Source organism: Pelodiscus sinensis, chromosome 12 (genome assembly GCF_049634645.1).
Source record: "Pelodiscus sinensis isolate JC-2024 chromosome 12, ASM4963464v1, whole genome shotgun sequence".
NCBI classification, from domain to species: Eukaryota; Metazoa; Chordata; order Testudines; family Trionychidae; genus Pelodiscus; species Pelodiscus sinensis.
The window spans coordinates 23,481,494-23,498,398 of record NC_134722.1 but is presented as its reverse complement, the minus strand read 5'-3'; the positions used below and the strand labels follow the sequence as shown (position 1 = coordinate 23,498,398).

The following is a 16,905-nucleotide window of genomic DNA, read 5'->3' as shown; positions in this document are numbered from 1 at the left end:
GGCCAGCTCCTTACAGGCACCAGCTCCTGCCTCTCACCCCTCCCCCTTGCTGCCTCTGAGGCAGCTAAGGGGGAGGGGAACTCGTGTAGTCAACAGGATTAACCGATAAGTCCAGGTTATTCAGTTAATTATGTAGTTGTCTGCCCAATGACATCCCTAATAGACGATTACATCAAGTAGGATTCTGTACAAATTTATCTAAAAACATACTTAGGATCTCATTCTATGACACTTTCTCAAAGTTTTTTAATCATCCAGCTGAATTTCATAATACATTATTTTCTGTTCAGTGTGAGTGAACAGTCCATAAACCATCATATTCTAGTTTTCTGTTAAGACTTTTTCATGAGGGTTTTCAATAATCTGAATTTGTAACTAGTGTTGGAAAGGGTTGGATTAATGGGATAATGTCTGCTGTGTCAAATATCAACTAGAAATTCAAACTAAATTTAATGGAGAAATAAGTTGTTATACATGTTCAGTGGCAAACTTTACAAACTTACTCTTTCTGGTTATTTGTTTTACCTCAAAATATCACAAGACGTTAATCTACATTTATTACCTAATTTCACACTGAATTTCATTCATAGAATGGAAGGTAAATTGAAGTGATAAGAACTAATAGGTTTTTTATGGCCAAACTGATAGCGACATTCTACTTTTTTTTGTTTTGATTCACTTTTTAAATTAAATTTGATTTACATATTTCTTAGCTATGAGCTGTTTCATACAAAGTTTTATTCTGAAAACAGGGATGTAAAATCACGGTTAATCAATTAAGTGGGATTCTGCTCCCATCGGCGTGCCCTTTCCCTCTGTGCTGGACTTTGGCAGCCAGGGACCACCACCCCAGGTACGGGAAGGGCTGCTTCTGCTCCTGGCCCCTCCACCGGCAGTGTAGCAGGCTAGGGGGGAAGCAGCAATAGCTGGCAGCCCAGTGCATGCAGGAACTGGCTTCTGCTCCAAGAGCCATAGTGCATGGGTTTGTCACTGCTGTATGCCCCCCACATGGGGGAGCTGGCTCCTGCTCTCAGCCCTCCTGTACATTTGGAGCAGCTCTCTACTTGCGGTGGGTCGTGGGCAAGGGGGCTGCTCTCAGGTACCAGTTAACCCGTACCCTGTTAACCATTCACATCACTCTCTGATCACATTTACTTGGGCAGCATATAAACTTAAAACAAGGAAGGTAGACTTTTATTTTTAATTAGTGACATTAAATTACAATGATACACTGGATTTTCTGCAACATAGAGAAATTTCTCTTTGACCAAATGTTTCCAGAGTAGGGGGATTAATTCTCATCTGTGTTTAAATTATTTGGCTGGTTTTAGAAAATATATTTTAAAAAAAGTTATTAGACTTGACTTCCAATATGTTATCTTATGTTCACTGTTTTTCAGATGTTCTCTCTGTGGATATGTATGCAGCCACCCTCCTTCCCTGAAGTCTCATATGTGGAAACATGCAAGTGACCAAAATTATAATTATGAACAAGTGAATAAGGCTATTAATGATGCAATTTCACAAAGTGGCAGGTGTGTATGAATTATACTTACAAACTAGAATCCTTAATATAGACTTTTGAAAGCATCAACTTGACCCAACATAAACTGCAATCTATAAATTTAATCTTCAACAAAAACAAAAAATACTATGACTTTTTTTTATTTTGAAAACTTTATTTTTTTAGGTTTCAAGGGCAGCTACCTGGAAAGACTTCAGTAGAAAGCACTGATGAAAGTTCAGTTCTAGGAAGTTCAGAGAACTTGGTGTCATTTTCAGAGTCCATTAATCAGACTACTAATGAAATTTCAGGTTCTAATGAAAATCAGAAGCCTAATCCAACAATTAATACCTCATGCAATTTAGAAAAGAACTGCAGTCAGCCTCATCTTGGCACAGAATACTGTGTTCTACTCTTCTGCTGTTGTATTTGTGGGTTTGAGTCCACCAACAAAGAAAATCTGTTGGAACATATGAAAGAACATGAAGGTGAAATCATAAACATCATTCTAAATAAGGAACACGGTGCAACTCAAAATGGCAACTAGATCCTTCAGTTAGCTAAAAAGAAGAGAATTTCCCCAAAAAGTTTTTTTTTCTATCTTTGCTAATGTTACCTGAGATACTTGCTCCAGGGAGGAAATGCGAGTAAAATTTCCTATATTGAGTCTTTGTTGCAATTACAGACCATAATTTAACTGACAAAAAATGTTAAGTACTCCATTTTGGGAAACTGTGGAATGATCCTCCTAACCCTTTACCCTTCCTTGTGATGCCAAGAGTCTGGATTTCTCAATGGCTAGTGTTAATCCAAAGTGCAATAGCATAAAGAAATTCAAACTCAAGTGCAAAGCAAGGTATTGGCTCAATTCAAAAGGCTGCTTTCCCATCCCGCCCCCCTGGAAAGTATTTAATTAAGGGTGTCTAATTCATTTCAAGCAAATATTTTTTTCCTTTGATGCAGATGAGTGGGCCAGATACAAATTTAATTCTCTCATAAAATTTAACACTTGATTCTGAGGGGTAGATTGAGGAGTCTGGGATGGCAGCTTCTGATTTATTTTTAAGACCTTTCTCTTCCCAACTCAACAATTCTTTGTGAATAAGCAGTAGTGGATGGTATTCCTTTTGTCACAAATAGAAAGTGTTGAGTGGCCTGAAGACAGTAAGTATCTAGCTGATTATTTGGCCAGATTTTAAGTAAATACAAGATCTTGTTTTAGCCATTTTAAATTCATATGTAAAAATGATCCATTGTCTGACATCTTTCATTAAAATGTTCAGCCAAACTTCTAAATACACATGGATCACAAAATAAGTTGGCATTTTAACTAGTGATTTTTTCATGTCAGTACATACTGAGTGCCATAACCTTGGGGTGGGAACAGGCAGTCACCAGAAATGTAATTGACGAAGGAGCAGATTTTCAAGATATTTAGCCCAAAAGATGTAAATAGGCACTAATGGGATTTTCAAAAGTGCTGGGTGTATAACCACTTTTGAAAATTGCAGTAGGTACCTAAATACCTAGAAGAGTCTGGCTCTAACCCTGTTGAACATACCTTTTTGAGTGAATTATTTCATCTTTCTCAGAACGTTTTAAATTTCACAATAAGAGAATTTAGCAAAAATAATGTAAGTAATAATTAACCTGCTTTGTGGAAACAACCTTTCCTCCACTGCACCAAAATAGAAAGGAACAAAATCTATGATGGTTAGAGTAAGTTTTACAGCTGCATAGGGAACTTGATAACTGTGTTTTATTTTTAAAACAGTCCTTACATATCTCTTCTTTTTTTAAATCATTTTGCATCTAAAATTATAATGCTGATTCTTCATGTAGTTTCAATGACCTACATCATTTTATATATCAATGGGAATTTCAGTATGCAGGTTAATTGCCAGGAAACTCTGCCAATATCACTTTCAAAGTTAGCCCGTAAAATTGCTTTTATAACATGCTTACTACAATAAAAAGTGGAACATTGGAAAAGGACCCCTTTAGCAGTCAGACTACAGCACTCTGCTGAAGTATGAAACATCCAATTCTAGTTTAAAGGTAGCTTCAACACTCCAATTGCGCTGAAGCATGCCCAGTTCTTGGCATCTCAGTTATTTATGCCTGGATTGGTTGCTCATTTGTTAAAAATTGTGAGTACCATTATTTTGATTTGTTTTAAAGAGTGATGCAGAAAGTTTTGTATTTATTACCTATTTATACTATTTTTGGTAAAAATAAGCTACAACTATATAAACCTGAAAAGCTGGTATATGAGTAGTATACAGTCTTCATGGTGCTATATTTGTGTTGTTTTTCTAAGTTTTCCTGTGGACAGTGAAGCTGGTCAAAGAGGAAAGAAAATAAGAGGACAGGTTTTTTTATATATACAACTTGAATTTTAAGAAGCAACCCAGGGTATAAAGGCTGGCTAAAGAGTAGAGTTGTACTTCAAGTTGAACTGGTGAAATCTTCAAGTGGGTTTGGTTAAAACATTTTGAATGTTTTCTATCTTTAATCCTATTAATTTTGTTATAAATTAGATTAGATGTACAAATATTATTTTAAAAATTGGTAAAGATCTATCAACATGCAACCCATTTTACTAATAGGTTTGACCTATCCATGAACTAAACATAGAACCTTCCAGATGTTTTAATAAAAATGTAAAGTAACTTCTGTATGTTTTACACTTTTTTCTAAAAACAAAATATAAAAGGGCCAATCAGAAAATTTTTCATATGCATAGAGGACTAATTTGACACTTCCAAAACATGATTATAATGAACAATTTTAGTAAGAGGTAGAAAATATTTAATTAGAGTACTGATCTTGTCTTTGTGCCAGTGTTGACGCCAATATTATATCCTTAATATAGAATTCTGGTACATTTAAAAAACAAGAAATTATTGGGCACATGTTTTCACTATCTGAGCGCACATTCTAACATTCCAGCTCCTATATTTACAGATCCCACTTATTTAAAAATCTGGTAAATATAAAACTATTAAGAGTCCACAGTAATTTGAATTATAAATTATTATTTTATACTCATGGAAACTGCATTGTGCCACGACCTTAACTTCATTTTTCCCATAATGGATCATACATCCTAAAGTTGTTACACTAAGGGTGTGTCTAAATTACACCCCTCTGCCGACTGAGGGATGTAGATTAGGCATGTTGCTATTGCAAATGAAGTGGGGATTTAAATATCCCGCGCTTCATTTGAATATAAATAGCCGTTGCTTTTTGCCGACACGGCACTTTGCCGGCAAAAAGCGACAGTCTAGACGGGGATCTGTCAACAAGGAAAGCCTTCGCTGACCGATCCCTTATGCCTCATGCAGTGAGGTTTACAGGATCGGTTGGAAAAGGCTTTCATTGTCGACCGATCCCCGTCTAGATTGCCGCTTCTTTCCGGAAAAGTGCCACACTGGCAAAAAGCGGCAGCCATTTTTATTTAAATGAAGCGTGGAATATTTAAATCTTTTTTTTTTTTTTTTATAGTGATGTGCCTAGTCTGTCCCTCTGTCGGCAGGGGGGTGTAGTTTAGATACACCCTATTGAAAATATGTGAAGAACTTGGAGATGTGAGCTAGGAGAAAGATGGCAGCAAACCCAGATTACAAAGTCAGGAAACTTTTTTTTTTGTTGGGGGGGTGGGGGAGGTTGCAGTATTACTGTAAATGCCCAAGACTACTAACAGCTATTTATAGTGTGTTCTTTACCATTTCATTATTTGTGCAAGTAATCTTTGGTTAACCATGTATTGTTCTAAAGCAGCAGAAATTAGGGGTTGGTAGGGGGCCTTCTAAAAACTGATAAGGAGAAATACAACTGCCAAGATATAATACTTTCTGGCCTTCAGAAAATAATCTTCAGAGAGAGAAATCCTTATTGATTTTTTTCCACCATACTGCCATCGATATACATTCAGAATTTTCCCTGACTTTAACAGAAGCTCTGAATGTGGAATTATTACAGAATCAGTTCCTGAAAGCAAGTGTTGTGATGATGATACCCACTTTGTAAAGCATTGTGTGGTTAGTTTGTTTGCATGTTTGGGGTTGTTTTAACAGCACTTTTCAAGGTTACAGCATTTCAAACTTCTCATTCCTTTGTGAATTTACAAGTATTTTAGGATGCTGCTAGCACACAGACCTAGCAAATTATGACACTTGCAGTGCTGTTTGTTTGGTTTGTTGTTTTTTTAATTTTGCTCCAAGCAGATTTTAGTCAGTGATACGGACTATAACTTACAGCCTTTGTTCTAGATGCTTACAATTTGGAAATTCTCATTTTCTACTCATGAAATAGCTGGGGATTTAGAACCTTCCATTCTAACTTTTTACTTTGTACTTGGTCTAGAAAGAGAGAGTGGGATTCAGCCAGAGTTACTGTATTCTCCTATCCCAAGCACTTATTTAATCATTAAAATAAATGTACAGAAGGTGCTCAAAGTATTGAATAAAATATATTTAATAGAAATTCGTGTTTGATATTCATGGACATGAGTACATGTATTTTTTTAAGAAAAGATAACGTAACACTATGGCACTGCTTTTTATAGCCAAAATATAAAAAATTTTTTAGAAGACTGACATGTAAAGACTGCAGTTACTTTTGACACTGTGTCTTATTAAAATAGGATGAATTGTATTTTATAAAATTATCCAGCACATTAAGCTGCATGCCTTAAGCTCTCTGTAGGATTGTGTTCCTGATAGAACAGATTGTCTGTTTGGAACTATGAAGCAAGTCTATAGTACTACTTTAACTACCTTCTGAAATACTGTATGTTAGAATAATTTATTTTGCTTTACAGGAGTTTGTCATGTATTGACTTTAATATTGTATTTTGGTAATAAACTTTTTTGTTAAACACTTCTTAGTGTTTTGCCTTTATTGTACACTGAGACAAATATTTCACAGGGGAAAGTAAATACCGAGCCACTATTTGGGAAGGTGGAAGAAAACTACACCTTTTTGAAATGGGTAGGAAGTACCACCCTATGCAGATCCAATCTGAGCACCCAGACATAAGCACACTGCTTTTTTTTTTTCCTGTAGGGACTCATAGTTTAAACTAGGGATGTTAAGAGGCAGGTATTTAACTAACTGAGTAGTTGATATAATTTTTATTGATTACTCAATAGGCAGCCTGACTTAGTCCCAGCTTGCACCAGGTGCAGGACCAAACCCCGCTGTGGCTCTGCAATTTAAAAGGCAGTAGGAGCCAGGGAGCAGGCTACCTGGATTCTGCTGCCTTTTAAATTGCAGAGCCGGAATGAGGTTTGGTCCTGCACTCAGTGCGAGCTGGGCTGCTTGCCCAGCCAGCAACAGCCCCTGTCCACAGGAAGTCCCAGCAGGGAGTTGGGACCCCCCTCCCCTCCCTGCACACACAGGCTGCTGCCACAAAGCATCCCTGTTTGCTGGGAGCGGGGGTACCAATTCCCCACAGGACCCCTCCATAGACAGGGGCTGCTTCGCAGCAGCAGTCCTGCCCCCTCTGATAGAGGTAACAGTGAGGAGCACTGGCTGCTGCACACTCCCCCCCACACCCACACACACACCCCACTTCGCTGCCTCTGATAAAGAGGCAGCGCGGGGAGGAGGAAAGGAATGAGTAGTTGACTGTTTCCTTACATCCCTAATTTAAACATAACTCATTACAAAACTATGACTCTCCATTCTAAAGTAAAGAACAGGTTGGACCTCTCTGGTCTGTCTCCCTTGGGACCTGACTGATCCCAGACAAGGGAGTTTCCTAGAACAGGGAAGATCTGGGCAGGGGGTGGGAAAGGGCACAAGCCTCTCCTCTGGGCTCCTATCCCCAGCTACCTGGCACCACTGCCTTTGCCCCTGTAGCTGTGGCAGCCCTGCGGGCTCTGACATCAGCCCTGTGCATGCTTGTACCACTCCAGGCCCTGCCAGCACTCACAGCCTCGCCTGCTGTGGGCTCTGCACCCCTTCCCTGTCCTCCCCCAAGTGAGAATCATCTGCACCTATACCCCCTTCCCAGACTCTGCACCCCTACACCCTGTCCCAGGTCACCACCACCTCCTTCAAACTCTAACCCTACACCCTTGCCTATACCCCAGTTCCCTACCTGAACTCCCTTCTGCACCCATTCTCTGTCCCAAACCCCACAGCCCCTTCATAGAAAAGGGCAACCCTTGAGCACTTACCAAAGTATTGGATAAACTTAAAACACAAATGGTCTGGTAGCACTTTATAGACTTAAAGCATGTAGAAGGTATCATGAGCTTTCGTGGGCATAGCCCATCCCCTAAAGCCTCCAAAGTGTTGGAGTGGACTCCCATCAAAAATTATCGCCCACCCTGCAGTATAGCTACACCATCCTTGATGTTGTCAAAGCTATTCTTAAATGATTACCTGCATCCTGCTTCAAAGACATTTTAACACCAGACATGAAAGAGAATCCTCTGAACTGTAATTCATGCTTAAATTTGACACTTTACGCTAGGTCTAAACAAAGACATTAATTACCTTACCCATTAGAAAGATAGCTTCCCCAGTTATCACCTCTAATATCATTAGCTCACAGACATTTACCTCCCCCCCCTCATCCCGCTTCTGTTCTGAAATTTGATTTGATTTGTCCTTTTCATATGTGTTCATTTTTTTTTATTGGGTCTGGCCCACGAAAGCTCATCACCTAATAAACCATCTTGTTAGTCTTTAAAGTGCTACATAGTCCTGTTTTTTGTTTCAGCTATTCTTAAAAAGCTTCAGTTATGGGGATTCCACAACCCCCTGGCTCGTCGATTCCAGTATTTAACTATCCTTAGAAAGCTTTTCTTGATATACAAGATAACTAAATCTCCTCTTCAGCAAATTCTTGTCCTGCTCTTAGTGAACATGGAAAACAATTGATCACTATCCTCTTTATAACAGCCCTCAGCATGTTGAAATCTGTTATCTAGTCTGTCATGAATCTTTTATCAAGACTAAACATGCCCAGTTTTGTTAACCTTTCCTCATAGGTCAGATTTTTAAAACCTTTCATTATTTTTGTTGCTGCCTTCTGGACTCTCTCCAGCTATCTACATCTCTCTCTTTTTTAGGTCAGGTCTACAATATAAACTTACACCTCTTGTTGATGTAGTTATTCTTGTGTGCCACAGCTATTCTAAGAGTGGTGTCTACCTTAGAGTTTATGTCAACAGAAGGTGGATTAACTAAATCAATGGGAGAAGCTCTTTTGTCAGTATAGTAGCCTATTCACTGAAGCACTACAGCAGTGCAGCTGTACCACTGCAGCATTGTAAGCATACAGCTACCCATAAAGTGTGGTATCCAAAACTGAACACTGTATTCTAGCTGAAGCCTCACAAATACCAACTGAACCAAAATAATTACCTCCTGTCTTCAGTACAATGGTACTGTTAATACACCCTAGAATATTAATTTGTCACAACTGCATCATACTGACTCATTTAATTTGTGATCCATTATAAACTCCAAACCCTTTGAATGCACTATTTCTGCTTAGCCAGTTATTGCCCATTCTGTAGCTTTGGGAAAACTCGGAATGAGCAGCCAGAAGTTTGGGAATGATCAACAGGGAATGAATCATTTGATGATTGTCTATTGTGTTCATTCCCTATTGAGCACCTGGCATTGGCTAATGTTGGAAGACACGATACTAGGCTCAATGGTCCTTTGGTCTGATCCAGTATGGCTGTTCTTACATATTGTGGGGTTTTTTTTCTTAAGTGCAGTACTTTTTGATTTTATCATTTTGATTTCAGAACACTTTTTCAATTTGGCAGGGTCATTTGAATTCTAATCTTACCTGCAGAAGGACTTGCAACTACTCCCAGTTTGGTGGTGTCAGCAAATTGTATGAACACATTCTCCATGCCATTATCCAAGTAATTAATGAAAATATTGACTGATCCTGGTCTCAGGGAAGACCTCTACAGAATTCTAATAGATACAGGCTCCTGATTTAACAGCAAACCATTGATAACTACTCTTGAGTGTGATTTTTTTTCAACAACTTGTACTGGTTATACTAATTTAATATAGATCACATTTATGAATGTAATGTGGGGCTTTGTTAAAAGCTTTACTAAAAATCAAGATGCTACAGCTTCCCGCATCCACTAAGTCGGTAATCCTGTAAAAACACTATGGCTGCGTCTACATTGGCATGATCTTGCGCAAATACTCTTTAATGCAAGAATTCTTGCGTTAAAGTATTTGCGCAAGAGAGCGTCTACACTGGCATGTGCCTTTGCACAAGAGATATGCTTTTGCGCAAGAGCATCCGTGCCAGTGTAGACGCTTTCTTGCACAAGAAAGCTCCAATGGCAGTTTTAGCCATCAGGCTTTCTTGCGCAAGAAATTCATGTTGCCTGTCTACACTGGCCTCTTGCACAAGAACAGTTGCACAAGAGGGCTTATTCCTGAGTGGGAGCATCATAGTTCTTGTGCAAGAAGCACTGATTTCAAACATTAGAACGTCAGTGTTCTTGCGCAAGAACTTTCCACCAGTGTAGACAGGCAGCATGTTTTTGCGCAAAAGCGGCCACTTTGGCGCAAGATCATGCCAATGTAGACACAGCCTAAGTGTTGTAGTCACAACTTTATTTACTAAACTGATTTTATAGTTGGATTTATAGAAACAAAGCTTGTACTGGTTAAATATTTTGAACATTAATAATAATAAACTGTAAAAATAGGTAGGTCCATGGAGTATTTAACAAAGCAGCTGCTAATTATTTTCAAAATGTCTTAAGTAGAAGAAAAAGTTAGGAGTGCTATGTATACTGCTACGTTATAACAAATAATAACGAAAGGGTACAGATTAGTTTACTCCAAAGAATAGTCAAATTTTTTTAAAATGTTAATATTTTACACAGTTCTGAAACTTACTGAAACAACTATTTAAATGCTTTGTATTTGTATACATTCTTCCATGGAAGCTTCACTCTGTCTCCACCTACTGAAGGACAGTGTTAAAAATATCATCTTCCCTTTACAGAGTACTTATTTTATGTAGAGTTCTGTTCCTTGAAAAGAATTATCCTTATTTATTGATATTTTGTATATAAGAACATAAGAGTGGCCATACTGGGTCAGACCAAAGGTCCCTCTAGCCCAGTATCACATCTGCCGACAGTGGCCAATGCCAGATGCCCCAGAGGGGGTGAACACAATAGGTAATTGTCACATGATCCCTCTCCTGTCATCCATTTCCAGACAAACGGGGGATAGGGACATCATTTTTACCCGTCCTGGCTAATAGCCATTGATGAATCTAACCTGAATTTGATGAATTTATCTAGCTCTTTTTAACCCTGTTAAAGTCCTACTCTTCACAAAATCCGCTGGCAAAGAGTTCCACAGATTGATTGCACTGTGTGAAAACAACTTTGTTTTAAAGCTGCTGCCTATTAATTTAATTGGGTGATCCCTAGTTCTTATATTATGGTAACAAGTAAATAACTTTTCCTTATTCACTTTTTCCACACCAGTCATTATTTTATATCATATCCCCTCAGTCTCCTCTTTCTAAAATGAAAAGTCAGTCTTTTTAATCTCTCTTCCTCCGAGACCCATTTCAAACTCTTAATCATTTTTGTTGCCCTTTTCTGAACCTTTTTTTTTACTGCTGTTGCATATTGGCTACGTTTAGATTGCATCCCCTTTCCGTAAAAGGGACGCAAATTAGACATATCGCAATTGCTAATGAAGTGGGGATTTACATCTCCCCTGCTTCATTAGCATAAAAATGGCTGCCGCTTTTTTTCGGCACAGAGCTTTGCCAGAAAAAAGCGCCAGTCTAGACGCAGATCTTTTGGAAAATAAAGCCTTTTCCGAAAGATCCCTTATCCCTCTTAAAATAAGACTGGTGCATTTTTCCGGCAAAGCTCCGTGCTGAAAAAAAGCAGCAGCCATTTTTATGCTAATGAAGCGGGGGAGATTTAAATCTCTGCTTCATTAGCAATTGCGATACATCTAATTTGCATCCCTTTTCCGAAAAAGGGATTAGCAATTGCGATACATCTAATTTGCATCCCTTTTCCGAAAAAGGGATGCAATCTAGACGTAGCCATTGAGTGGATGTTTTCAGAGAACTATCCACAATGACTTCAAGATCTCTTTCTTGAGTAGTTATAACTAAATTAGTCCCCATTATATTGTATGTATAGTTGGGACTATTTTTTTTCCCAATGTGCATTACTTTATGTTTATCAACATTACATTTCATGTACCATTTTGTTTCCCAATCGCTTAGTTTGGTGAGATCTTTTTGAAGCTCTTTCAGAGAGAGCTGCATTTCCTTTTTCCCCTCCATTGATATGAATAACATTACTTGTCTCTTACTTGTTAATCTGTACAGATTAACTTCTGCTAAACCCTGTTATGGTATTGTAGTGCTAAAACCAAAGTGACTTAATGCTACACCTTGTGAAGTCCATAATTCCTCAGTACCCGTTCTTTGTACTTCCTGACTCTGGCATTCACTCATCCAGTAACATGTGACTTACGATGCTGCTTCTAAAGCCAGGTCGATTTGGGCTTCTTTTGGAAGTTTGGATTTATTTTGGGATTTTATCCTGTGTATGAGTGAAACATACATATGGACCCTAAAATGTGTAAAGTGAATGCACTTTGTAAATGAAATTATACTCAGTTGGACAAAGAATTAAGAGTTCAATCAAAACTATATATAAGAATTTAACATTGAGAGCTGTATTTTTGATAGCTTATACTTCAGAATCTTCAAGCTACAAAGTAGAATATAGTATCTGTGACCAAGTTCCGACTTCAAATTTTAGAGTTCTTATGCTAAATATTTAAGCATAAACATGGTTGTGTCTTTCATATGTCTGACAACAGTTAATTTTAAAATTTGATGTAAGATTGATATAAATAATCTTATTTGCAAAAGAACTAGAAGACTGTCAAAACTATTTGCTTCCTGTCATAACAAAAGATAAATACAGTATGTCCAATTATACAGTGATACACCCTCATTGTAAAACGCTGCCACATGATAACCTTATCTATTCACATCAAAGTTATTCTAAGATACTCCCAGTGGACCATAATAGGTCAAAGATCACGTCTTAACACTTATTCCACTCACTACTTCCTTGCTCTTACGGTATTTTAGAAGATTTACTTAGTCTTGCTTGGGACCTTAACTCAATTACTTTTTGTTTATGGAAAATAAAATGGTGGGGCTTAGGATGAGGGGTTCAGTATCCAGGCTACCCCCAGGAGACAGGAACAGCTAGCCCTCTCTTACTGAGCAGCTTTGGGCCAGGCAAGAAGCACCTCTCTATGGCCACTGCAGCAAGTACAGCTAGGGCAGGCCCGAGTTCATCTACCCCCTGCACTCCCCAGCTACAGTGAAGAATGCAGCAAACTGTGCTCTTTCCCCTGGCTCCCTAACAAAGAACAGCCAATCATTCCCGTATGAGTTGAGCAGCTTCAGGCCCCCCTTGCCTTCCATAAAGGGTACCTGAGGTGATGAGACACTCAGGGCTGGGGTAGTGCCAAAGAAATGGGGCACCCCCAACTAGCCACTTTCAGCTGCCTAGTGACTTTGTCTCTTCTGTCTGGTTTTATGAGAAGCAATCTCATTCTAGGCACATCCATTTTCCTGGCACATCCAAACCCTTACCTTGCTTTACATTATGATAAGAGGAAGCTGCACACCAAATTTGGTGGTCCTAGTTCTTAAAGTTTAGGAGGAGTTCTTGAACAAACAGACAAACTCTCTAAGGGTGTGTCTAGACTACATGCCTCCGTCGACGGAGGCATGTAGATTAGCCACATCGGAAGAGGGAAATGAAGCCGCGATTAAAATAATCGCGGCTTCATTTAAATTTAAATGGCTGCCCCGATCTGCCGATCAGCTGTTTGTCGGCAGATCGGGAGAGTCTGGACGCGATGCCCCGACAAAGAAGCCTTTCTTCATCGACACAGGTAAACCTGGTTTCACGAGGCTTACCTGTGTCGATGAAGAAAGGCTTCTTTGTCGAGGCATCGCGTCCAGACTCCCCCGATCTGCCGACAAACAGCTGATCGGCAGATCGGGGCAGCCATTTAAATTTAAATGAAGCCGCGATTATTTTAATCGCGGCTTCATTTCCCTCTTCCGATGTGGCTAATCTACATGCCTCCGTCGAAGGAGGCATGGAGTCTGGACACAGCCTAAGGGAATGTCTACAGTGCATTCCTCCTTCGAGAGAGGAATGCAAATGCAGACGAGGGAAATTGCAAATGAAGCGCACAGTTGAATTTCCCACACTGCATTTGCATAATTGCAGACAGCTGTTTTTCCAAAATAGCGTATTTCGAGAAAACAAAAGCAGTCCACCCAGGGTTATTTCGAGAAAAAACCCTTCCTTCAAAATAACCCTTAAACCTCATTTTTTAAGGAGTAAGGGTTATTTCTGTCCGCGATCGTGCAATGAAGCGCGGGAAATTCAAATCCGTGCTTCATTTGTAGTTTCGCTTGTCTACATTTTCATTCCTCTCTCGAAGGAGGAATGCAATGTAGACACACCCTAAAATATATAATAGAAAAGTGACAGCTTAAATTCTATTATCACACAACCCAACAAGATTTTTTTTATAGACCCAACATAATGAGGTCCTGATTGGGATACTAGGTTGCTACTGTAACAAGTGATTAATAACTTGCTTTTTGTTGTTCTGCTGTTTTAAAACTTATCATTCAGGCGGACACCAGTAACAATGCTATACAATGTACATAGCACTGTATATAAAAATAGTAAACCAGTCAGCAGTTCAACCATAGACTGAAAGTTCTGTTCAAACTACTCGGCAAATGCTTGTTCAAAAAATCAGGATCAGTTCATAAATGATGACCCCGCTTACAAAGGGGCTATCTGGAGTCACCAAATAGTTAATACTGGCTTATGTTTAGTGCCCTGTAAAAGGTTATAGATCTGAGGGTATGTCTATACTTGCTCCCTAGTTCGAGCTAGGGATGCAAATGTAGCCAATGTGTCCTTACCTCCTGTGAGCAAAGAAGAAAGAATGGCATCTCTGATCCTACTCTGTCCCTTCAGTATTCCAGCCTGAGATGAGAAAAGGGGGCAGCTGAACTAATAAAGACTGGGTCAGAAGTAATCACTAAACCTGAGGAGCGGGAGTGGGGCAGATGTGAAGATATGAGCTTCTACAGCGGAGGCCAAAATCACCTTTTCCAATAAATTTGGGAGAGCAGCCAACACTAATTGTCACACACAGTTGGGGCTGGGGCAGAGGAAATTTGAAAAAAAAAATCAGAGGACAGACAAAACACAGTACAGCTTTTAAAAAAAACAACACTTCAGGTGCATCTAGACTGGCAAGATTTTGCGCAAAAGCGACTGCTTTTGTGCAAAAACTTGCCAGCTGTCTACACAGGCTGCTTGAATTTGTGCAAGAGCACTGACTTTGTAATGTACAAAATCAGTACTTCTTGCGCAAATACTTTCCCGCTCCCACTCAGGGATAAGCCCTCTTGTGCAAGAGGACCAGTGTAGACAGCCACCTTAATTTTTTGTGCAAGAAAGCCCGATGGCTAAAATGGCCATCGGAGCTTTCTTGCGCAAAAGCGCATCTAGATTGGTACGGATGCTTTTGCGCAAAAGCACTTTTTGCGCAAAAGCATCCTTGCCAATCTAGACGCTCTTTTGCAGAAATACTTTTAATGGAAAAACTTTTCCGTTAAAAGTATTACCGCAAAATCATGCCAGTCTAGATGTAGCCGCCTTGTTTTAGATCACTTGAGGTTGGCAATATGAGAATCTCGTGTACTCTTTCATTGCTTTCCAGTAAGAGTTAGCATTGCTTACTGGAATATTGTTTCTCAAAAGGGTCAGTGTTTTGTATGGTTTCGGATATTTCTGAAGATAAAGCACTACTACTTCACCTCATAATCCAGCTTCAGGATGCTAACTAAAGGAAATTTGGCACCTTGATCCCAGCTCCAAGTAAGTATTACTCAACATTAAGGAAACTACCATACATACTTTGGAACAATCAGGAAGGACTGGCAGCTAGTGATCACAAAAATACTCTTAGGCCTGATCATTTTGCTTCTAGAAGTGGGCAACATTACGAGATCAAGATTGAAGTAACTGATGAGGCAGCCTGAGGTAGCTTTCTTTGGGGCTTCAGTGGAATGCCTGCAGATAAAACTTTCATTTTTATTGCAGTTAATCTTGTAAATATCACAAGTCAATACTTCCCTTTTATCTGAGGATGATTTCACTAAATAAAATTGTAAGTAGGAAACACTGAAACTACTGGATGCAGGGGGGGGCCATGGCTATAGGCTGACTCGGCTGTCGCCTATGGCGCTGCCTTCAATGGCGCCCGATGATGTCATGGGGCACCCGAGCACCTAATGATGACGTCACCCCATTGATGGCCCATTGACGGCCGTGCAAGCCGGGGCACCGATTGTGCGTTCCGCCTGGGGTGCCAGCTGCCGCAGCCCTCCTCAGGCCACTCCTATTGCATTAGACTCGGCTAGGTTAGTGCAGCCCGTTAAGCCACCATATCCACAGTAATTCCAAATATAACACACAGTTAACACATTTTCACTATAGCACGATTTTTTTTTAGGGAACGTTTTTTGAATTACATGACCGTCCCCAGAATAACACAATTTCTCCAACCAGCCCATTGCCAGCGGCTGCGCGGGGCTTCTCCTGCATCCCTGAAAAGCGGCAGAGGGTTTGCCGCTTGCCACGCCATTCCCTGGCGACCCCCCCCCCTTGCTGGATGCAGTGCGGGTCCCAGCAGACCCATCACAGGGGCATAGTCCCAACCCAGTCCCCCTCCCCTCTCCTTCCCTTCTCCAGAGCCAAACACCTCCCCTCACTGCTGTAACCCAGTCCCCTTTATCCTCCAACCTTATGTCCTGGTCCCAACAGACACCACCACTTGAAACACAACCCCCCATGTTTTCCATTATTTTCAATGGGAAAATTGACCCCGCATAACATGTGTTTCAGAAAACGATCCTGTTAAGTGAAAACATCTATAGTGTTAAATGAGGAATTACTGTATTGACGATCTTAGCCTCCTGCCCTTCAGGACTTTAAAAGTCCAAATAGTTCAACCTTCACTATTCACACTTGCCCCTCTGCTCCTCACTGCCAACCAAGTTGTGGACACCTAAACTCAGAAAAGGCTTATCCCACCCCAGAGACTCACCTCACTTGCAGTCCCAATACAACTTCCCACTGTGCTGCCACGTTTATTCAGCATCCTACCCCCAAATTAAATCTCCTGCTCACTAACATTGCGGCTACTCCCTTATAAATACCGCCCCTCTTCCGCAGTCAGCTCCTAGCAACTCCCAGGCAGCCTCTTACCCTTTGCCATTGCCAGCC

General features: G+C 40.0%; 1 protein-coding gene and 1 long non-coding RNA gene across 5 annotated transcripts in view; one reads left to right on the top strand and one right to left on the bottom strand.

Annotated features, from left to right (window-relative positions):
- ZNF507 (zinc finger protein 507) overlaps positions 1-6,388 on the top strand; it is a 40,008-nt gene extending 33,620 nt beyond the window's left edge. For all 4 annotated transcript variants that reach the window (XM_075940143.1, XM_075940141.1, XM_075940142.1 and 1 more), the window contains 2 exons: positions 1,401-1,535; positions 1,691-6,388. In XM_075940143.1, coding sequence (XP_075796258.1) covers positions 1,401-1,535; positions 1,691-2,051 — 496 coding nt within the window. In that variant the 3' untranslated portion in view covers positions 2,052-6,388. The remainder of the gene's footprint in view (positions 1-1,400; positions 1,536-1,690) is intronic.
- LOC142831071 (uncharacterized) lies at positions 1,830-16,880 on the bottom strand. The gene is made up of 3 exons (XR_012906698.1): positions 16,727-16,880; positions 14,532-14,595; positions 1,830-1,964 (listed from the first exon to the last, which is right to left on the bottom strand). It is a non-coding gene; the product is annotated as an uncharacterized LOC142831071 (long non-coding RNA).
- Between the last annotated feature and the right edge of the window lie 25 nt (positions 16,881-16,905).